General features: G+C 36.0%; 1 protein-coding gene across 1 annotated transcript in view; it reads left to right on the plus strand.

Annotated features, from left to right (window-relative positions):
- Positions 1-3599: 3599 nt before the first annotated feature.
- The window catches only part of gfra3 (GDNF family receptor alpha 3), a 67879-nt gene continuing 46766 nt past the window's right edge, over positions 3600-24712 (plus strand). Inside the window, 1 exon segment of the mRNA NM_001256636.1 lies at positions 3600-4125. Coding sequence (NP_001243565.1) covers positions 4083-4125 — 43 coding nt within the window. The 5' untranslated portion in view covers positions 3600-4082.

Genomic DNA, 24712 nt, shown 5'->3' on the forward strand with positions numbered 1-24712 from the left:
AAAAGTTTGTTATCCTGATTAAAACACCTACATAGTGTCGCCGCTAATGGCGTAGTGGTTAGTGCGTCGACATATGGCATTCATACCACATACTGGTCCTTGATATTGCCCCCTACAGTTAAAGGTAAAAAATAACCAAAATAATTTTATATAAAAAAACAGCTACACAGTCTTATTTTTAAAAACAGCAAAGATCTAGAGAGCTACTGCTAGAGAGCAGTTGACATGTACAAGTCGTTGAGCTTTTTTGACATTCCTTTAAAAGGTTTAGTCATATCATTGATTCAAGCGATTCGTCCAAAAATGCTGATTCAACAAATGAATGCATCATTAAATCTTTCATTCAATCTGAGCTTGAAATCCTTTTTTGAATTTGAATTTTTTAACCCTTTAGGCCACTAATAGAGCGGAGTTGACATGTATTTCTAAAAAAAAAAAAACTAAAGTCATTGAACTTTTTTTGATATTCTGTCACGTTTAGTGTGAACAAAACAGGAACAAAAACAAAAAGGTGCGGATCCAAGTGCAGATATTTATTTACAGTGAAACAACGAGGTGATCAAAATACAAAGTAACAAACAAACGACAAAACCAGAAACTAAAACCGAGACAAGGCTCAGAAACAATAACACTACAAACTAGACTTAGGCAAAATTAAAAAACACGATCAGGAACAACGAACTATGAATACAAGACTTACTTTGGAACTAGGAACAAGCGAGACATGGAAGACCAGAAAGACAAACGACCCGATGACAAACAAAGGTGGAAGGGTAGAATATATAGTCCAGATAATCAACGGTAACACAGAACAGATGAGATGACAGGTCAGTGTAGGTGTTCCGGTGTATGCGCGTGGTATGTATGAGAATGTAGTTTTTCTGGGACGCTGTAGTGCTAACTGAGTCCTGATGCACTACAGCGCCCTCAGGTGGTCACTGATGGATGTGACATATTCCTTCAAAAGATTGTTATATCATTGATTCAAGCGATTCATTGAAAAATGCTGATTCTTTAAATGCTTTAAGTGCAAGCCATTACATCTATTATTCAATCTGAGCTTGAAATGCTTTTTTAATAAATTCAAATTATTTAACCTCTGTATGGTGTTTGGGACCGTAGGACCCGTTTTTATTGTTTATTAGAATAAAATTTATCATTTTCTATGAAGAACATAAGTCAGTACAAATGTTCAATGACCACACATCATACACCTCCTACACATTTATATGACATGCAAGATGATCTGTTATATATTTTAACACACAAGTTTGGATTTTGTCGAATTAAAAACCCAAAAGTGGCTAATTTACATGGAAATTAACCCCACACAAGGATTAAAAATAAATAGTAGACGTCAGCAAATAACATTTCTGCAGAACATCTAGTAAATTATGTATTTTGTTATGATATACAGTTGAAATTAAAATTATTAGCCCTCTTGTGAATTGTTTCACTTTTTAAATATTTCCAAAATGATGTTTAACAGAGCAAAGAATTTTTCACAGTATTTCCGATAATATTTTTTCTTCTGGAGAAAGTCTTATTTGTTTTATTTTAACTAGAATAAAAGTAGTTTTTAATTTTTAAAAACCACTTTAAAGTCAAAATGATTAGCCCCCCTTAAACATTTTTTTTTTGCTATGCTACAGAACAAACCAATATTATACAACGACTTGCCTAATTACCCGAACCTACCTAATTAACCTAGTTAAGCCTTTAAATTTCACTTTAAACTGAATACAAGCACTCTGAAAAATATCTAGAAAAATATTATTTACTGTCATCATGGCAAAAATCATATATTAGAAATTAGTTATTAAAACTTATATTAAGGAATATGTGGAAACAATATTTCTGTTTAACAGAAACTGAGTAATAAATATACAGGGGGGCTAATAATTTTGACTTCAACTGTATGTCAATTAAAAATAGAAAATGTAAAACTATATATTTGAATAAGATATCCTCTTATGTCCCTAAAAAAATGCTTCCAGTAGCAACAAATATTCAACTCTGAAGAACCTGTAATGGCACATTAAGACATACTTTAGAACAATATAGGCCTACCCAATTATTAGATACAAGGACATGTATGCAAACTTTTCTAACTTCAATATTTGATTTGTTAACGAGCATTCGTGATGTTTCCATACTGCTCGCAAAAAAGAAATGTTTCCTTAAAGCGAAAGTTTTTTACTCACCCTCAGGTTGTTTCAATAAATGTCATTGTTCTACTGAACACAAATGAAGATATTTGGAAGAATGTTGGCAGCCAAACTGATCTCGGCACACATTTATTGCCACAGTAGAAAAAATAAATACTATGGCAGTAAATATGTGGTGAGATCAGTTTAGTTATTGACATTCTACCAAATGATGTAACAAAGATATTTAGAATTTTAACAACCTGAGGGACAGTAAATGTTGTGAGTGTATGTTTTTTACATTTGCAAAACCGGTCACATTTTACAATAAGGTTCATTAGTTAATGTTAAGTAATGCATTTACTAACATGAACAAACAATGAACAATACATTTACTACAGTATTTATTGATGTTAATAAACGTTAGTTATTGAAAATACAGTTGTTCATTGTTAGTTCATGTGAACTCATGGTGCATTAACTAATGTTAACAAGCATGAACTTGAATGTTAATTAATGCATCAGTAAATGTTCAATTATGATTAATAAATGCTGTACCAGTGTTGTACATGATTAGTTCATGTTAGTAAATGCATTAAATAATGAACCTTATTGTAAAGTCGTACCGCAAAACCTATAAAAAACATTTTTAAAATACACTTTTAAATCTCTCAAACTGAGGATTTGAGGAACCTTAATAATGATTTTAAAAATGTGAATTTTATACACACAAAAAGAATGATCCTATTTTCTCAATAACATTTTAAATTTTAGTATAGTAATTTTAATATATTTAGTAATTAATATATATAGTAATTTTAATATATAATTTTAATATATAGTAATTTTAGTATAAAGAAGTACTAAAGAAATTTTAGTATAAAGAGATTTATTGATTATAAATGTTATATATATATATATATATATATATATATATATATATATATATATATATATATATATAACATTTATAATCAATAAATCTCTTTATGATTTTAAAAATATGATTTATTTGTAAAAAATATATATATATATTTTACAAAAAAAACATTTACTGTATTTTTAAAAGTGTACAATGGCCCTGGAAAACATTTTTGTTAACTAGTTACAGACAAAAATTTATTTTTCTATAAATTATGGACCATTTAAGAGCCATAATTCAGCACCTCTTTATTGAAATCTTTTAGAAATCTTTCTTTTTGCAGAGTGCACAGTTTAACAGATCTGTCCACCTCATTTTTGGAAAATCTCCGTAACATTTCGGACATGCTGAAAGAATCACTTGCAAACTTGGATAGTTGCAGCGCAGGCTGAATATGTGTAGCCTATAGGAGCAGCGACCCTGCTCTCCAGAAGGCTGGTCAGGGATTTTGCATGGATGCGCCTGCGAACGCTCGAGCCAATCACAGGGAGGCAGATGCATGTAAAATTCGCCGCTGAGTTTGAGGACTGGAGTGAGCACATTGTGCTGTGGGACAGCAGGAGTCAAGCATCTGGGGTCGCGCTCACATATATTAAACTGATGCGCACTAATGCGCACACTGGCACATCTGACGCGCGCCTGTGGTTACGCGTCTATCATGGTGGTACGCGTTTGAATCGAGGATTATTATTTTAGAAAGACTCCGATCGTGACTAAAACGGACATCTACTGCTTAGTGCGCTTGACAGTTTGTAATTCCTCTTGTTTGCTGTATGAAATCATTGCTCTGACGCCTCTTTACGCTGATATCGCACAAGTTTTTATTTTTTTTTTAGTTGGAATTGATTCTCGGACACGTCGCTTTCGGAGATTTCTATCAGTCGGACGGTGGTCCTCTTGTATGGATGTAGTGGGTCGGACTGAGTCGGACCGATCCGGGGGTTCCAGACGCGCTTCCCCGAGATTCCCCAGCAGCATCACCGTCCAGCCGAGCGCATCCAGCAGCAGGCGACATGATCCTTCTGGGAATACTTCTAAATCTGTTCGTCATTAAGGGTAAGACTCTTAAAAACAGCCTCCGTGAGTTATTTTTGACACATCAGGGTCACGCTTTACCCGGGAATGTTTATGCAATATATTTACATTAAGTATTTACGTTGCATATTTACGCAAGTAATGGATTAATGAAAAAATCACGCGCACATGTGATTATGTAGAGCTGCCAAATACACTTGTATAACTGTTTTAAGATATTTCATATTCATAATGTGACGTGTTATAGAGATACAGATTTGTAGCCAAATGGAGTTTAAGACGAACTAAATGGAGCCATTACTAAAGCAAAACTATCTATTAAAATTTAAATAGATAGATAGATAGATAGATAGATAGATAGATAGATAGATAGATAGATAGATAGATAGATAGATAGATATTTCATTATGTAAATGGCTATTTGGTGAAGCCAAATGTGTAAATAAGATTTTTACATTATAAAATTTGTTTTGTTTTAACACAATATTGGGTTAAATAAAAATATATAACTCAATATTGGTTCGTGTATATTGACCAAAAATTAGGTTAAAACAACCGAGCATTTTTAGAATGTACAATAATAAGTTCATAATATTGCAATTTTAGAACCATAGAATTAAACAACTTCAATAGATAGATAGATAGATAGATAGATAGATAGATAGATAGATAGATAGATAGATAGATAGATAGATAGAGTTGTGTGTGGATGCGCAGTAACAGCCAGACATACTGTAAAACACCAAACACACCACAAAGCATAATTAAACTAGACTACAAACAAGATTTACAGATTTCACCATATGTAAAACGATCATCTAGACCAAATGAGAATAAGCATCCGAGATGTCTTATACAAGAGTCCACCATACACGATTTTTATATCATTGGACGTACATCAGACAGTGATTCATATTGTGCATGCATTATACTGTTCTGCATCATAAACACGTTAAAGCCAGAACAGATTAAATAACAATTGCATGGGAACTTGCTGCACAGGTGTGTTTTCGAGTGACCGCTGTGCCATGTGCTTGTGCCGAAACAATAGAAAGGGCTTCATTTTCTAGAGTGCTTTACGCTGAGCAGAACAGATGTGTCTGTCACTTCATCCTCTTATACTTGCTTATTATGACTAACAACCACCATGGACTCTTAAGAAATATCACATATAATGTTGTGTTATATGCAGCACGTATAACAACAGAACAACTTTTTATGTTGGAAGAAATGACATGAACCATTTGTTTCATTTGCTGGGGACGAGCTTTAGGAAACCTTTTTCTTCAGTGTTGATTAATTTCTGATTTTTTTTTTCCTTTCATGATTTCATGTAATTTCTTTTGACTCTCAGTACTTTTAATAAATCTTTTTATATGTACAGTTGAAGTCAGATATATTAGCCCCCCCTTTAATTAATGAATTAATTTTATATATATATATATATATATATATATATATATATATATATATATATATATATATATATATATATATATATATATATATATATATATATTTTTTTTTTTTTTTTTTTTTTTTTTTTTTTCTAAATTATGTTTAACAGAGCAAGGAAAATTTCATAGTATGTCTGATAATATTTTTTCTTCTAAAAAAAGTCTTATTTGTTTTATTTGGGGTACAATAAAAGCAGTTTTGAGTTTTTAAAAAATCTTTTTAAGGTCAAAATTATTAGCCCCTTTAGTCTAAAGAACAAACCATCGTTAAACAATGACTTGCCTAATTATCCTAAAATGCCTAATTAACCTAGTTAAGCCTTTAAATGTCAATTTAAGCTGATTAGAAGTGTCTTGAAAAATATCCATTGAAATATTATTTATTTATCAAATAAATCAGTTATTAGAGATGAGTTATTAAAACAATTATGTTTAGAAATGTGCTGAAAAAATAGAAATGTGTTGAAAAGAAATAAACGGGGGTTAATAACTTAGGAGAGCTAATAAGTCTGACCTCACCTGTATATTTCAGCCAATTAGATGTGCTTTAGCAGCTCTGTGTTTATTTTCTTCACACCTTTTGATCGCAGCAGCATAATAGTTTTAATATCACAAACATTACAGGAGCTCCTCTGAGCATGATAATCCGCGCAGGCCAGGTCTAAAAATATTATTCTGTCAGCAAATAACACTATGTTATGAGACATCTGTCACAGTCAATATTATCCTAATTATGTGACGGCAAGAACACACACACACAGACAAACAGAGATAGATTAGGCTGGTAAAGGGCAGCTCCATAGTGTCCCCGTAGCACAGCAACCAACATTTGAGGGATGTGGGACTTTCTTTTTCCCCACCTGGGACGGCACGGTGCAATATTGCAAGTGTCTTGTGCGAGTGCTTTGTAGCCCAAGTGGCATTCATCATCATGAGTGGTGTTTGTCGCACCCTGGTGCCATGAGAACACGCTGTAATGCGCGCTCTGATCGACAGGTTTATTTATTAGCTGTGTTAATGATTGCAGATTTGATGTGCTCACTCGTGCTGTGTGTATCCCCGGGGGTCGGGTCGTATATCAGCCGCATGAAAACGCAAAGGGACCCCCTGACGGAGATCAAGTAGCAAAAAGATTTAATTTCCACAGTGTATTTGCATAAAGATACGGATGCTTGAAGATGCTTTTAAAAGGCCACCTGAGGTGGAAAGATGTGTGCAAACATGAAATCTCAGATGGACCCTGGTTTTGTAGAAATCATCACAGTTGGATGAAAACTAAAAAGGTGAACAGAAAATGTGGAAATAGACAAAACTAGAACAAAATAATTAAATACTAATTAATTGTATTGGACTAAAGAGAGAAAGATGTCAAATGTACTTATCTATTGTATAGAAAATACTTGCGTATGTTGTCATGATAGTAGAATTTCTAACTTTGAGATAATATCAGTGATATAAATATAGCTCATCGGCCACTTTATTAGGTACACCTTACTAGTACCGGGTTGGAGCCCCTTTTTGCCTTCAGAACTGCCTTAATCCTTCGTGGCAAAGATTCAACAAGGTACCAGAAATGTTCCTCAGAGATTTTGCTCCATTTTGACATAATAACATCCCGCAGTTGCTGCAGATTTGTCGGCTGCATGTTCATGATGTGAATCTCTCGTTCCACCACATCCAAAAGGTGCTCTATTCATTGGATTGAGATCTTGTGACTGTGGAGGCCATTTTTTTTTTAACATTTATTTGTGATGATTTTCTCAAGCTTTAACAAAACATTTTGTACATTTAAAGTTGTAACTTTCCCCCCATTTTCGAACATTGCCGCCGAAATAAATTAGCAAACAAATAAAACTAAAATACAATTACAACAGGAATAAATAAAAGTATAGCAAAATTGAAAATATTGTTAATAATAGTTAATAATTAAATAAATAAAAAAAATTATATATATAATAATAATAATAGTAAATTAATAAAAAATAAATAAATAAACTTAAAAAAAAATTCAAATTAATAATTACCTACAGTACATGATAATACAAATCAATATTCTGTTACATTTATAGTGGTCTTTTACATAAATATCAAACTAAACCATATTGGTGATCACAGTTAAACCTGTTTGCACAGATTTATTTATATAAATCAGTTAAAGGAGAGAGTCTTCCTTTTCCCAAAACATGTAATCATAGGTTACCATGTCTCATAAAATTTTTGGACTGATCCCTTCATTAAATACTTAATTTTCTCTCATTTCAAATATAAAATCAGATCACACATCCACATTGAAGCTTTAGGTGAAGCTGCTGATTTCCACTCAAGTAGTATTCTTCTCCTTGCTAACAAAGTAGCGAAGGCGAATACATTTTTTTCCTTGTTTGTCAACAATATATTGTGTTCTGGTACCCCAAAGATAGCTAACTCAACACTAGGTTTTATCTCTAAATTAAAGGCGTCATTTAATGTTTTAAATATTGTGGAGGCCATTTGAGTACAGTGAACTCATTGTCATGTTCAAGAAACCAGTCTGAGATGATTTACGCTTTATGACGTAGTTTGTTATCCTGCTGGAAGTAGCTATCAGTAGATGGGTACACTGTGGTCATAAAGGGATGAACATGGTCAGCAACAATACTCAGGTAGGGTGAGGCGTTGACATGATGCTCAATTGGGACTAATGGGCCCAAAGTCTGCCAAAAAAGTAACCCCTATTCACCAACAACCTGAACCGTTGATACGAGGCAAGATGGATCAATATTTTCATGTTGTTGAGCGCCAAATTCTGACCCTACCATCTGAATGTTGCAGATGAATCGAGACTCATCAGACCAGGAAACGTTTTTCCAATCTTCTATTGTTCAATTTTGGTGAGCCTGTGTGAATTGTAGCCTCAGTTTCCTGTTTTTAGCTGACAGGAGTGGCACCTGGTGTGGTCTTCTACTGCTATAGCCCATCTGCCTCAAGGTTTAACGTGTGTTCAGAGATGCTCTTCTGCATACATCGGTTGTAATGAGTGGTTATTTGAGTTACTGTTGACTTTTTATCAGCTCAAACCAGTCTGGCCATTCTCCTCTGACCTCTGGCATCAACAAGGCATTTGCGCCCACAGAACTGCCGCTCACTGAATATTTTTTCTTTTTCTGGCTATTGTCTGAAAACACTTGAAATTTTGTTATCCCCGTAGATCAGCAGTTTCTGAAATACTCAGACCAGCCCGTCTGGCACCAACAACCATGCCACATTCAAAGTCACTTGAATCATCTTCATTCCCCATTCTGATGCTTGGTTTGAACTGCAGCATCTTAACCATGCCTAAATGCCTAAATGTTGGAGTTGCTGCCATGTGATTGGCTGATTAGAAATTTGCGTTAACAAGCAGTTGGACAGGTGTACCTAATAAAGTGGCTATGAGTGTAATTCCTAATACAACAGGGCCTCACCCCCTACAAAAAAAAAATAATCTGAACTATAAATAGATATAATAATAAAGAAAATTAAATGCAAATCAATCTACACTGTAAAAATGCTGTGTTCCACACAATTTATTTGTGTTGGGACAACATGAAGGGACTAAATTAACTCATTACTTTTTACAAATTTAAGTAGATTGAACAAAAAAACTATAAAGTTGTCCTTCAAGAACTCGAGAATTGTGTTTTAGCTCATCTAAAATAATTAAAAAACTTTTTGTTGTGATTTATGTCTCAGTTAACATGATTTTCGTGTGATGGTGTAGTGCAGCTGATTGATATGAGTAACCAAAATGTGATGGTGCTGTGCAGCTGATTGGCATTGACATCGGCCAATCGGCACGTAGCACCGCCTTTTTAAACCTGATTGGTTGGTGCTTGGGATACGTCACGTCCGACTCCGACGCACTGGTTTGGGTGTCTGTAGTCGCGGCTACAGGTAGAGGCTCTGCGCTCGTTCTGATAAGTTTTTGATGTGTTTTTAAGAACCGTACAATTTGACAGTTTTATTCCAAATAAATATTTTTGTACTTTTGCATTATCTCTGTGCCTTTCTTGGAGAAACGAACCTGTGTCCTTTTCTAATAGTTGTTTCCCTGGGTAACTCCCGGGGTGGCGTAGTCGGTTATTTTTATTTAAGGAGATTTAAACCCTACTCTATACCCTCGTCACATCCGCATTCTACAAAGCCAAACTATTGCAATAACTCAATTACATAGCAAAAAATGACAAAAAAAATAACCATCATTTTCTCACACAAAACTATGTATTCTAATATTTAAAGGGGCAGATCACACAAAATTTTACACACCCTTTACTTGTCACAAACCTTTTTTAGAGTTTCTCTTTCCTGCTGAACACAGAATTAATTATTTTGAGAAATGTTGCTAACCATTGACTTCCATAATATTTGTTTTTCCTACTATCGAAGATAATGGTTTCTAATATTCTTCCAGCTCTCTTCTGTCATGTTCACCCGACAAAAGAAACTCATAAAGGCTTGGAACCACTTGAGGCTGAGTAAATAAAGTTTCATTTTTGGGTGAACGATCCCTTTAAGATACCACATTTTAAAATAGTAACATTTCACAGCTTTCAAGTCAATGAACTACAAGCTTAACCTATGAACAGTTCAAATAAACAATGACAACAGCACAGAGATCTAAATGAAAGTCTCCATGATGGTCTAACAGTATGTTTAACACTGACTGACAGACAGCATCTATTATTAGGCTGTGGTCACTCTATAAGCTAATGCCCAAACTCAATGTACTGATGTGCGTCATGTGACTTGTTTCTCAGCTGTTTACATTCACTTCAGACAAAACTGGCTGCATTTATTAGGATGCAAGCCAAGAAGGCTATTTATACTCAATTTGACATTTATTTATTCATTCGAAGTGCACGGTGTGCACACATAGACAACAATACTTTAATAATTTAATAATTGCGTTGTCTTCCATTAAATCAGAGGTGTCAATCCAATCTTGATTCCTGTAGGGCCGTAGCTCTGCGCAGTTTTGCTCCAACCCTAATCAAACACAGCTGATCTAAGTAATCAAGGTGTTCAAGACTACTAGAGCTAACATATGCAGAGATGCGGCCCTTCAGGAATTGAGTTTGAGACTATTGCGATTAATGGACTAGTTTTAATAAGTCTATGGCTTTATTGTGAGTAAAGTCACACTGAACTGCTGAAAATACCGGATAAATGAAAGTGAAAGTGTGGTGGGACAGAATAGACTGTGGTGGGCTGTAACACCATAACAAAACGCTTCATCTGGACTGAATGAGACAAGCGTTGCTGATTGAGTGACTAGTAGGACTGTAGTATGTGTGTGTGAAATCACCATTATGAGAGAGAAGTTCATTTGAAGAGTTCAGAGGCTAAAACCTCTACATTTTCTTCTTAAAAGAGCATGAAAATGTTTATTTCAGCTTAAAGTCAATGATATTTGATAAATGACATATTATTTCCCATAAAAGTACATAAGTTTAACCTACACACAGGAACCTGTGGAAAATACCCTTATTAGAAGACGTTTTTAGACGGCACAGAGGTTTTTGCATCTGATCTCTTCATTTGGTATTACTGTATCAATACTGCTGAAAGGCGATCATCTTCTAAATATTTAGAATTGATTTAATATGTGTGTGACGTGGTGGCTCAGTGGTTAGCACTTTCACCTCACAGCAAGAAGGTCGCTGGTTCGAGTCCCAGCTGGGTCAGTTAGCATTTCTGTGTGGAGTTTGCATGATCTCCAGGTGCTCTGGTTTCGCCTACAGTCCAAAGACATGCGCTATAGGTGAATTGAATAAACTAAATTGGCCATGTTGCATGCGAGAATATATGGGAGTTTCTCAGTACTAGGTTGCAGTTGGAAGGGCATCCGCTGTGTAAAAAATATGCTGGATAAGTTGGCGGTTCCTTACGTTGTGGCGACCCCTGATTAATAAAGGGACTAAGTTGAAGGAAAATTAAATGATATAATATGTGACCTTGGACCACAGTACCAGTTTTAAGGGTCAATTTTTGGAAATGATGCAGTATTTGAAAGTTGAAAAATAAGCTTTCAATTATTGTGTGGTTTATTATGCGATACAGTATTTGGCTGAGATACAACTTGAGATACTGTACTTGAAAATCTATATTATGAGGGTTCAAAAAATAAAATAGTGAGCAAGGTTATAAAAGTTTTGGATTTTTCATTAGTTTTAGCTTCTATTTCGTTTTGACTTTGTTTTCAAATTCAGTTAGTTTTAATTAGTTTTAGAGGGAGATTTACTAGTTTTAATTACTTTCTATATTTGAAAATGATTTAGTTTTAATTTAATTTATATTAGTTTTAGTGTTAGCCTTAGTTTTTCTAAATAAGGATATTTGTTAGGTGCAAGATTCAAAATCAACAGAATAAATATTGTGAAATGAAACTCCGTTCATTTTTTAAAACCTGAATTTAGAGGACATATTAACACTATCATCTACCACTACCATCTACCCATCCTCAAATTCAAATACAACAGCCCAGAAGATAGCAGCCTAAAGTGCAATATGTGTGCACGGCTCCTTCTGAGGTAGTGATCTTTAATGAGGATGTTAGGACTCAACATTATATAGTCAGCAATAGTAATTACAGTCAGTTAACCATGATCTGAAAAAATGTAAAGTTTTGCCACCCAACTGAAGCATGATTTACTTATTAAAATTCCATTACAATTTTCTGCTATGAAATAAACTTATGTTTCACCAGATCCTCTCATTTAAGCCCTTGGTTTACCCACGCTGCAGTTGTTCAAGTTTAGTTCAGTCACAGCAGGCTGTCATGTACTGTTTGTGGTTGGTTCACTGAATCACGCGGTTAACCGCTTCTCAAATTTGATCTCAGTGTAACGTTACTGTTCTAATGACTGAATAAGAGTATACATTGGATTATTTAGAGTCAGAGGGGGTATTAGTTTATTAATTTCAAAAGATTCAGTTCGATTTGGTGAACTAGCTTAACCGGTTCACTTTGAAGATCCGGTTAAAAATTTTTTGTTCGCAATACAGAAATAAAACCTATTATTGGGTTAATAAAGTAATAAAGTAATAGTTTTAAGTGTCTGTATTTAATGCTGTCACCGTGCTGCTGTCATATCCACTCGTTGTTTTTGTCGCGGGAGCAACAGCGAGGATGACTGGAGGAGAACCGGCTCAATCTGGCCAATGGCAGCAGGGCTAAAAGACTCTGAGGTGCCGCACAGCTCAAACACCTGCAGCACAAACTTTATTTACTTCTAAAATGCTTACAGTAAGATTATGTATTAAATACATTTACAAAGACGAAAACTGAGGTTTTTGCTATACTTTTAATTAGCATTATATGTACACAATAGGGTTTCAGTTAAAAAAAAAAAGGTTTTTAATTTCATTTCAATTTACGACAATTATTTAAATTTTAGTTACGTTTTTTTCGTTCGTTATCGTTAGCTATAAGAGCCTTTATACTGAGAAAATCACATTTAAAGTTGTTCATATGATGTTCTCAGCAATGCACAATACTAATGAAAAACTGAGTTTGATATATTTACAGTTGGAGATTCATGAAATGTCTTAATGGAACATGATCTTTCCTACTTTTCTAATGATGTTTGGCTATTCCTTCAAAAATACTGATGCAATATAAGACTGGTTTTGTAATCCAGGGTCACCTATTTCAAAATATCAATATTTTTGACACTACTATATTAAAGCATCTGTAAAAGCCTCCAAATAGATAAACAGATTAAAATTTGACTTTCGCTTTTGTCTAAAGTCACTAATTTGACTAAATTTGACTGCCACAGCTATATCACCCTGCAGCCCAAGACTCACTGAAGCTAAGCAGGGCTGAGCCTGGCTAGTACCTGGATGGGACACCACATGAGAAAACTGGGATGCTGTTGGAAATGGTGTTAGTGAGGCCAGCAGGGGGAGTCCTTATACCCCAGTATAGTGAAGGGGACACTATGCTTTCAGTGAGCGCGGTCTTTCGGATGAGATGTTAAACTGCGGTCCTGACTCTCTTTGGTTAAAAATCTCATGGCACTTCTCGTAAAACAGTAGGGGTGTAACCCTGGTGTTCTGGCCAAATTCCCTCCATCAGCTCTTACCCATCATGGCCCCCCAATCATTCCCATCCACCAAAGTAGTTTTATCACTGTATCTCCACGTACCCTATATAGCAGGTTAAGTGGTGAGTGTTCTTTGGCTGCCGTCGCATCATCCATGTATTTGCTGCACACTGGAGGTGGTGTGGAGAGACTCCCCCTACATAATCCTGTGTTAATGCATATTTTTAAAGTATGGACCCTTTTCACATTTCCAAGTTTCTCAGTAGCAGAAGTGAATATACAACAAACACCTTTTGGTCCCACTTTATATTGTGGCCTTAACTAATATGTACTTACATAGGAACTAATAGTTTGTTACAATGTACTTATTGTGTAAATACATGTATTTACTGTGTACTTATGCTTGATTAAATACATGTTTGTAATTACATCTGTTATTAACTTTTGTAATTGCATTTGTAAATACACTGTTGACCATCCCTTACACCTTAACTTACCCTTCATCCTACCCATGCCACCAAACCTGTCCATAACCCAACCTCTATCCCAACTCAAAAGCACCACAGGTGTTCTCAAATACATTATAAACACAGTAAGTACATTGTATTTATTTTTTTGATGTAAGTACATAGTAGTTAGGGACACTTAATATAAAGTGGGACCCACTTTTTTTGTACAATGCAATTTGCTGAAATAATAAAAGAAAAACTCTGTAATGGTGGTATCAAGACTTTCAGAAAGGGGAAATTATGTGTTTGATTCTAAACACGGCAGACAGAAAAGAAAACAACGTCAAGTTTACTGTCCTGTTCTGTAGACCAGGGGTGTCTAAACTCGGTCCTGGAGGGCTGGTGTCCTGCTGAGTTTAGCTCCAATTGCTTCAACACACCTGCCAGGAAGTTTCTAGTATACCTAGTAAAGCTGCGGTCACACCAGAGTTTGAGTGTGCGAAATTATGAAAAGGGCTCTGTTATTTAATTATCGTACGGCTCTGTGAAAAGGGGCGGGATTAAACAAGATGATTAGACATTTAAAAAGCCAGCAATTGCTCCATATTTTTAATTTCTGTCCAGAGAGGTCATGTTTTGATCCTTCGATTGGTCTCATGCAGTCTAGTGATGCGATTTCGCAGGTCAGAGTTCACCAAGCTTGAACTCTGCACCGCAGCAACCTGCGAAACTTGACGCATGACCCTGCGTTTCCGGTCTGACGCATTCACGTGCGTATGAATGGAAGTCTGTGGGAGGAAAAGCCCAGTGTGACTGCTGTTTCAGAGCTTGATTAGCTGGATCAGGTGTGTTTAATTAGGGTTGGAGCTAAACTCTCCAGGACACTGGCCCTCCAGGACCGGGTTTGGACATCCCTGCCATAGATGCTGCATTAGAAACTCCTCGCATAAGTGGATTACTTATTTTATTTTTTTGTAATTTGATGACATAATACATACATAAATACATATAAATGTTCATATGTTTTTTTTTTAAATTAATAAAAAAAAACTTTCAAGGATTTAAGATGCTGATGATTGTTAAACTCACCATAACAGTCTTGTGAAAAGGTTTCATTGCATGAAAAATTAGTGATGGGAAAAAATATATATATATATTTTATAATTCACACAAAAAAACAGTTTATTTTGGACTTGCTCGAGGTGTAAAAAAAGAGTAAACTTAAATCATGGGAGATGAAAACGCAAATTTGTCGATGTAGCTAATCATTAAGCTTGCCTTGTTTACTGTTGGTTGCTAGGTTACCAATACTACAGTCAGCTGCTCTAACAACTCGACAGAAACACACCTAAATCTCACCTAATTGTTTTTTTTTTGCGACATTTGAAAAGATTTGCTTCATGTTAGGATGGAAACCCATATGTTTGAGCTTCCAAACAGCTTTATGTTTGCTGATCAATGTTTATAAAGGCCTAAATTAAATATGATGACCACATCAAGTCATCATGTCTCTTTAGAAGTCTAGCATTAAACCGCATGATCCATTGGATTTATTTTATGACCTATTTATGCACATTTCGAAGCATCAGACTTTTGCTTGGTCAGACTTTCAGTAGAAGAATACAAATGGCTCAGATGTGATTTCAAATGACGTTATTTATGAGTGATGCTTTAAAACAATGGTCTCAAACTCAATTCCAAGAGGTCTGCAGCTCTGCACAGTTTAGATCCAAACACCTCCAACTCACACCTGATCAATAGTCTCAGTAGTCTTGAACACCTTGATTATTTGAATCAGCTGTGTTTGACTAGGTTTGGAGCAAGAGCTGCGGCCCTACAGGAATCCAGTTTGAGACCTCAGATTTAAAATAATGGTCTATTAGTGAATGAGTTTACTAACATGAGTACAATCTTGTACAGCATTTATTAATCATAGTACAGCACTTACTAATGCATTATTAAAATCCAAAGTTGTGCCTATTAACATTAGTCAACTTTTGTTTTCATTAACTAATGTTAACAAAGAGGAATAGTGAAATAAATGTATTGGTAATTGTTTGTTAATGTTAACATTAAGTAACGCACCATCGGCCAATCGCACTCTGGCCCCACATTAGAAAACAAGTGAAGTTTCATAAACTAATTTCGAGAGGAGCACGTGATATGATTGTGCACCGCTGGCCAATCATGCGTAATCAGTAATAATCCAATCAGAATGATCCTAGCTTAATATAAATGGATTACTTTCTCCTTATTGCTCTATCTACGTTTTGAAAGAATCCCCCCTTCCACCCCATCTCCTCCTTTTTCTCCCCTTCTAAAGGGGGAGCGATCGAGACCTACCTGATCTCGGTTCTCCTGATATGCTTCTAGACCGAGCGGGAGCCCTGGGCTCAAATATCTCAGAGCTCAGGGTTCTCTCCCGGGACAGCATGCCAAACCTGCTATAAGTGCCAAGCATATCTAAGTGGGAACTCTTGAAACATTTTTTTGCGATGCGTTTCATAACTGAGAAAGCAGTATACATACGATGTGACCATATGCTTTAAAAACATGTTTTGGCAAGCCAGACTAATTTACAATCTTGAATAAAGTGTTGCCTTTTAATCATATTAAACCATTCAAGCTGCATTAGATGAATGAGAACCTAATTAGCCTGTTTCAAGAAAAAACTCCCTTAATATTGGCATATTATTTCTGAAAACAAGACAATATATTTTGCTTGCCTAGAAAATGTTTCTTGATATAAGAATTATCAGATATTTGGACTAGAAACAAGACAAAAAAAATCTAAGTAAGAAAAGCATTTTTTGAAGTGTAGTAGATATTTTAATGAAGTTAATGAATGAAACTATTTAAAAACAGAAATCATTTCCACGTCTTATTAAAAGCATATTTAATTTTTATAATTCAGCTAATGCTGAACATTAATGTTTTACTTTTAGATAAACATTTTTTGTCAGTTTTTCAACTCTGTTATGGATGAATATAGTAATGTGTAAACATAACAATAAATCAAAGCAAGATTTTTATTTATAGTTACTAAATTGTAGCTGAATTGACCCTGAAAATGCTTATATTTATACTTTTTTTGGCCCACCTGTAATGTCACTTGGCCCACCCTAAAGTTCTGAGCTGGAGCCGGGCCTGCGCACCATTATTTAAAAGTGTTTCCAATTTATGTTGCAGAGATGAAAAAGTCTCACAGATTTGAAACAACATGAGATTAAGTAAATAATGACAGAATTCTGCTTTTAGTGTGAACTAACCCTTTATTAGCACCACCGTCTGTGAGAAGGTGTGCGCATGTGTGAACTCGTGCCAGCCACAAGCACAGGTGTGTTTGGGAAAAGGTGCGTGCGCAACTCTGGACTTTGGCAGCCTCGACTCATTTGCCAGCGACAGATGCTGACAGGTCTGGGAAAAACAAGCCTGGCACAAAGCATTCTTCCTTGATTTTGCTTTTACCCAAATGAGTTTGTTGTTTTATAAACACACACGCTGCACAAGTTATGTGAGGTTTAATACACACAAGTGAACCGGGCTTTATCAGCGCATACACTAATTGCATGGAGAAAAATGTGCCATAATGGACTCGGACGCATCCCAGCCAAGGACATACCCAGGGACAGTCTAATTACACGGGCATTTTTTTAGGGAATCAAAGAGGAGTCGTAAGAAGCAGGTTCAATAAACCACACGGTACTAGTTAACAAATAAGGTAATCTTCCCCCACGGGCGTGTTTTCTTCACATATGAGGCGACGTTTAGGGTCTTTTCAGGGTCGTGTGTGTGTTTTGTTGATAACCAGGATTTGGAAAGGCAAACACGGTGACGGCAGATGGTGTTGGACTCTCTCGCCTCGACTGGAAGATTCAAGCCAAGCGACAGAATCAGAAAGAGCGCGCGCGAGCATGTGTGTGTGTGCTGTGCTCAAACACGGCTTTTATGATGATGTTGTAGCCAATTTTCATTAAAGGAGCTGAGCGCTGTGATTTAGTGACGAGGGCCGTCTCAGCATCACGTCCCTGCGGTGAACTCCTTCCTCCCGGGGCTCTCGGATTGTCTTCCTTTTCTCCTCACTGTCAATCAGACGGGGGCCATCCGACCCGCTTCTTTTAATACCACCGCCATGCTTTGATGTGACGTGTCACCAATAGTGAATAGATACGCCGCTCTGACCCACATTTGACAAAACCCTCAATGCAGCAAATAACAGTGTGCACTGAAAGTCTAGATACGGCAAACAGCAATGCATTTACTGTCAGAAAGGCCTTCGAATACATCATTAAAGGGATGGTTCACTGAAAGAATGACAATTTACTCACTATTTACTCACCCTCAAGTGCTTTCAGACTGTTATGAGTTTCCTTTTTCTGTTGAACACAAAAGAAGATGTTTAGAAAAATGTTAGAAACTGGTTAAGATTTCCTTAATAGTAAGAAAACAATACTATGGTTACAGGTTTTCAACATTTTTAAACATAATATATTTAGTCTTCAAGCAAAAAAATCTAAAATAAAACCTCAAATAGCTTTGTGACAAACCAATGGGCACCTGCATGTTATAATGAAATCAGATTGACATTTTGCACAACATCAAAACACAACATCAAAACACATAAATAATGCAAGTTTATTTATATAGCACACTTCATACACAGTGGCAATTCAAAGTGCTTTACAGAAACAGGAATAAAAAATAACATGTATAAATAAAATAAAAACAAATAATATGAAAACAGATCAAAACAGAGTAGAGACAGTCTTTCCATATACCAAAACACCGGTAAGTAACTTAAAGTAAATTAGTAAATCTAAGGAATCATCTTTGAATCATTTTTTTTTCAGTGTAGGAGGAAAGAGAGGGTTATAAGGATTGTTAATGGGTAACAAGGAAATAGAGGGAAGTATGGTGGGTTCGAGAGAACAAAAAGAACAGTGTAATATTTTATAATTTTTAGGATGTAGGTAATTTGTTAAGGAGGCAAAGTGAGGTGTGGTCCCGCTGCCGAACCTTTGTTAACAAGTGAACTCTATGAAAAACAAATGCTATGAAGGGTTACAGGTCTCCAACATTTTTCAAAATAACTTCTTTTGTGATTAAATAAAAAAAGAAACTTAAATAGGTTTGTGACCTGGACACATTGATGTCAAAATAACATCAATTTGACATCAAGCATGATGTTAAAAACAAAAAAATGTCAGTTGATTTGACGTCAAAACCTTACGTTCTTTTAACATCCACACATAGATGCCTGTTCGACCACACTGTAAAAAAAATCCGTTGGTTTACGTTTTTTTTTTTTTTTTCTGGCAGCTGGGGTGCCGAAAACTCCCATAAAATAATGGCCGTTAAATTTACAGACATTTACCGTAAAATAACAGACGTTAAATTACAGAAATGTTTCAATTCAATTTCCGGTAAATTTCTGTAATTTAACTACCCTCATCTTACGTTTTTTTTTTTTTCCAGGAACCCAGCTTTTTTTTTTTTTACAGTGTACCAGAATAACGACAGAAAAGAAACCCAGCAGACACACAATATCAGAAGATTTTAATATTAAGTTAGATTTAGGTCGCCAGTATCTTAAGACAATGTTATTTTGTCGTCCAATAACGACGTGAAATGACGTTGATATTTTGTTGATTTTAGGTTGTGTTGGAAAGTGTCCAAAATCCAACCTCCAGCCAACATTTTAAACTAATGCCATATTGATGTCAACTACTGACATTTATTCATCAGGTATGGCAACCAAAATCCAACGTCTGATAGACGTCATAGTGGTAACGTCCACACAACGTCAAGCTGTAACAAACATCCTTAGATGTTGATATTTTATTGTTTTTAGGTTGCGTTGGAAATAAACCAAAATGCAACATCTGTCGAAGTTGGACATAGACGTTGGGTTCTGATGTCAACCAGATTTTCATTTCCAATCAAAATTCAACATCACATGGCCTGCTGGGAATGTTCTGAAAGCTTTAATTGGATTTTATATCTCTACGATGTAAACTCCCTTTAAGTCAAAATTACAACTAATCGACATCTGACATTTGGATCAAAAATACGTCAAATATTTGTTTGACACTTTGTTTTTTTATCTCGTTTTGACATCCAGGTACCCGCAAGTAGGGTTGTAACAATATACCGGTATGACGGTCTACCACGATTTGAACGTGCACGATTATCATACCATAAACAATTGCATATCAACGGTTTTAACCCTTAAAGACCGAGACAGCCGCCCGCGGCTAAAAATAAGTATTGCTCTTAAATGTTTAATAACTTTTGATCCGCTGATCCGATTCATACAATTCAAAGATTGGCATAAAGAAGAGAATCTCAGCTTTCCAGTGCTGTATCACATATCACGCGAACTTTCAGAGGCTCCGGAATCAGTGCGGTTACGTCATCAAAATTTGACAACGCTGATTTGACAAAGAAACGCTCGTCACTGTGTCTCCGGACAAACCAGACATGATACATTGATGCATTGTCCCTCCTCCATGCCCAGATTGGTTCAAACTCGCTATATCACAACCAATAAGCATAGGTTTCGCTTTTGTTTGTGGACCAACAATTAGCTTTTTGAACAACACGGAATGAGAGATAGGCATACATTTATGAGCGGCTAAATAAAACGCAAAAAAAAGAGTTTTGCATGAAATAATTCTCATACTAAGTACTTTTGCATGCACAGCAGCACAGAAACATGACAAAACAGTGACACAGCAAAGACAAACTGCTGCTCTTGCTGTTTTCAAAAGACGCAAATGAAGGTGCAGCTGTTTGTCTGCCTTGCAGACAACCATATCCAAATCCATATCCACAGACAACCATATCCATGCTGGCACATAAAACCTAAGGATGTTCCATATTGAATCTAGTTTCATTATGTAACTATTTATAGTATAGTAAATATTTATATCTATTTTTTACTGAGGATTTGCACCATGTTTATTTGGACTTTATTTGGACTTTGACACATTATTTATTATTTTCTTATTTTTTTATTTGTTCATTGTAAGTGGTGTTTTTTATAGTAACTGAAAATATATTATTTGGAAAAAGTCAAATTTGCTTCACTGTTCTATTATTTTGTAACATTTGTAACATACCGTATACCGCGAAACCGTCAAACCGTGGTATTGTTTTAGACGATTATCATACCGTAAAAAATTCATACCGTTACAACCCTACCCGCAAGGAAGGGACGAGTAGGTAAACGATGACAGAATTTTCAGTTTTGGATGAACTATCCATTTTGATGGCTCTTTTATTGCTTCCCGTGTCATCTTTCTACTCACTTAGTGTTTTAAATTGAGACGAGGGGGTTTGTTTATGTACGTTTTTTTGTGGAGTAATTTGTCTAAATTGTCGGTTTGGGCCCTGAGATGCGGCATGCTGTAATTTAGCTGATGGATTCTTTGGTTTCGTCTGGATCGACAGAACAGACGTTTTCTTGATATGTATCTTGATGTAGTGGCGCTCGGTTTACCGCTGAGGTCCAGACCGCTGTATGCGCATTGATTAGTTAATCACGTTAGACCCGCACATATCGACAGCTGGAGCCGGTTTGCTGTAAATACGGGCACACAAGGATACTTACACTTACATTACGCGTCTCCTTCCATTTCACTCACCTCTTTATTCATTTCAGTCGCCTGTACAGCTGAGCTTCACTGCAGAAACTGCGTCTGTCCTTCCCGCTCAGTCTGTTTGTGTGTGTGTGACTTAAAGCCTCAAGGTGTGTGCGTGTGTGTGTGTGTCACTGTCACTTGCTAAATGTGATTTTAGTGCGCGCACACACACATATCTCGTAATACCCGGCCAGCATGTGTTTGATTGCCATCAGCCTCCATACTGAGACGGTTTCCTATTGTGTGAGGCGTCTGCTGTCTGTCATTCTGTTTACTTTCTTTCTTTCGGTTTGTTTCTTTCACTCCATCGCTCACTTTTCAACTCCTCTCTACACTTTTCCCTCCCTCAGTTGCTCCATATTCTGTTAAAGGGAAGAGAAGACATTCTCCCTAAAGATGTTGGGATATTTTATGCAGCGCTTTTGTGATATTAAATTGAACTAAATTTCGTGACATGACATATGATTTAATTAAATCAATCATGCTGAATTTAATGCCATAATAAAACAATTTATTGACGTGATCGTTTGTTTTAAAGGAGTAGTTCCCCTCAAAATTAAAACATACTTTAATATTTTATTTAAATGTAATATAATCTCACTCTCAAGTGGTTCAAAACCTTTATGACTTTTATTTGTCTGTTGAACATAAAGGAAGATATTTTGAAGAATGTTGAAAATCTGTAACCATTGACTTCCATAGAACAGGTTACAGGTTTTCAACATCTTTCTAAATAACTTCTTTTGTGTTTAATAGAAGATGGAACTCAGACGACTGAAGAGTAAATGATGAATTATAATTTTTATTTATATTTTGAGGTGAACAGTCACTTTAATCGAATTATTTGCATTATTTAATCACATGTTTATAATCCCCATATGAAGCTCATTTTAATACATTATTGCATACCTGTCAACCCTTCCGTTTTTCACAGGATTCTTTACAATTCCGTCCCACTATCATCCCGTAGAGGTCTTTTCCCATGTTTGTCCTATATTTTCAATCTTTCTACGAAGGGTGGCAATAAACATTAAAGAGCCGATCCTCTTATTTGGGAAACAGCGTCTGTTTTGAGGATTGCATTAAGGGGGCAAGATTGCCTGTAATGGAAAATATAAAATAAATATAAAAACGGTGGGAGTCCCTTCCTTTACTTTACAAGTCTGGTTCGAGACCCACCCCCTGAGAATCATCAGTCTATTTCAATCGATGATTGGATCCTGTACTAGAGGGCGGGGCTTCATTCACCATATTCGCTTGTTAAGCGTGACATCATGCGAAGCCGGTTCCGGGTCCAACCGCTCTATTCAACTGTAAATGGTAATAATAAACGTTAACAAAGCAATTTAATACTTTCGAAAATCACGATCGCAATATATGTCCATGCCTAATAGCCAGAAAGTTTCTCATTTTTTGATAAATTGTTAATATTTTGGTATTTGTTATGCAGCAAGCTCAGAGATTGTTGTGTACACTATGACTTTATATAAAATTAGCTTTATTGTGTGACATGAATAAAAAGAGATCCTAAACAAACTATTTCTCAACTCAAATGAATAGCGGCTTGGACCCGGAAACAGTATTACACACGTCACCAACACGTCACCACTTAACAAGCGGATAGACTGTTACACTTTTCCCCATACAAAACTATACAAGTAACACGTCTTGTGGATTTTATAGTCTTTGTTCCGATACTTTAAAGAAAAACAAACTTAATACGGTGGATCAAACAAATCCCTTCAAAATTCAAACAAACACAACCGTATTGAACTGTTTGTCGAATATGCGTGAGATCAAAGTGTGTTTACTTGTTCATTTACCTCGTGCGGCAGCAGTAGATGGTCTTTCACGCATGGATCATCGCTGTGGACTGAGGTGCCATTTTGTGGTAGCCATGACCAGCGCTGGGTCCGCAGGCCACAGCCGCAGGTTCTCAATCACCACACGCTTTAAAATGAGCCCTAGCGCAATTACAGCCCCAGCCGCTGCGACGGAAAGCAGACACAAAGGGGGATGGGGTGAAATACAAGAAAGGGAAACACATGTCTCGCAGTTCTACAGGAGTGCAAGACTTTTTTTTTTCTGTCGCTTCTTAATGAAAAACAGCAAACGTAGCCATGAAATTACACAGCCTTGCCACAGTTTCCCCTCAGGTCATGCCGAGACCCCGGCTGATGGCGAGTTGATGACGTCTGTCAGAACTGAGCTGAGAATGGACACAAAACACAACAGTGTCTGTTGTCAAAGATGAAGGGCTTGATCTATGGAGTTTGTTGATGAATTAAGATTTTCTGCTGGTTTAAGTTATCTGTCCGCCTGCAATATCGAGCCCGGGAAATTCCTGTCAGAGGAAGAGGTCTCTTTTAAATTATTTTACATGTTATTAATTCTGCCCTTGAGTGGCAAGTTAAGGGACTTTGATCTCCGTTTATGCACGGCCACTGTCAGAATGTTTTGTATGCGTATAGACTGCAAATATTAGAACTGTGGCGGATTATATTGAAACAGATGAAAACCCTGAAATGGCGATATATCATAACCCACAGAGACTCAGAATTAAACAAAATTAGAATGCAACTCATTCCAAAGTGCTGCATGCTCTCGGCTGTGTGTTTGCTTTGAGTGTTGCTTAATAAAGAAACTTGACGTTCTTTTTTTTTTTTTTTTTTTGGAAACAGCTTAATTCTGGGAGAGTTGTAAAATAAGCCTGTTAAGTTTTACCATTTTTGAATCCATTCAGATAATCTCTGGGTCTGGCATGAGCACTTTTAGCTTAGCTTAGCATAAATCATTGAATTTTACAATTTGTTACTGGGAATTTGTACATAGTCATGATATTAAAATCCCTGATTTCAAATTTAATATGCAGCGTCATTATATTCGGGGTGGTAAACTGAAAAATGTAACATCAAAAAGGCATCCAGCAACTTTGACTGACAAATAATGTGATTTTAAGGATGGAAACCAGTTTGAAAGCAGTCATTAATGTG

The sequence above is a fragment of the Danio rerio genome, chromosome 14 (assembly GCF_049306965.1).
Source record: "Danio rerio strain Tuebingen ecotype United States chromosome 14, GRCz12tu, whole genome shotgun sequence".
Classification (NCBI taxonomy): Eukaryota; Metazoa; Chordata; class Actinopteri; order Cypriniformes; family Danionidae; genus Danio; species Danio rerio.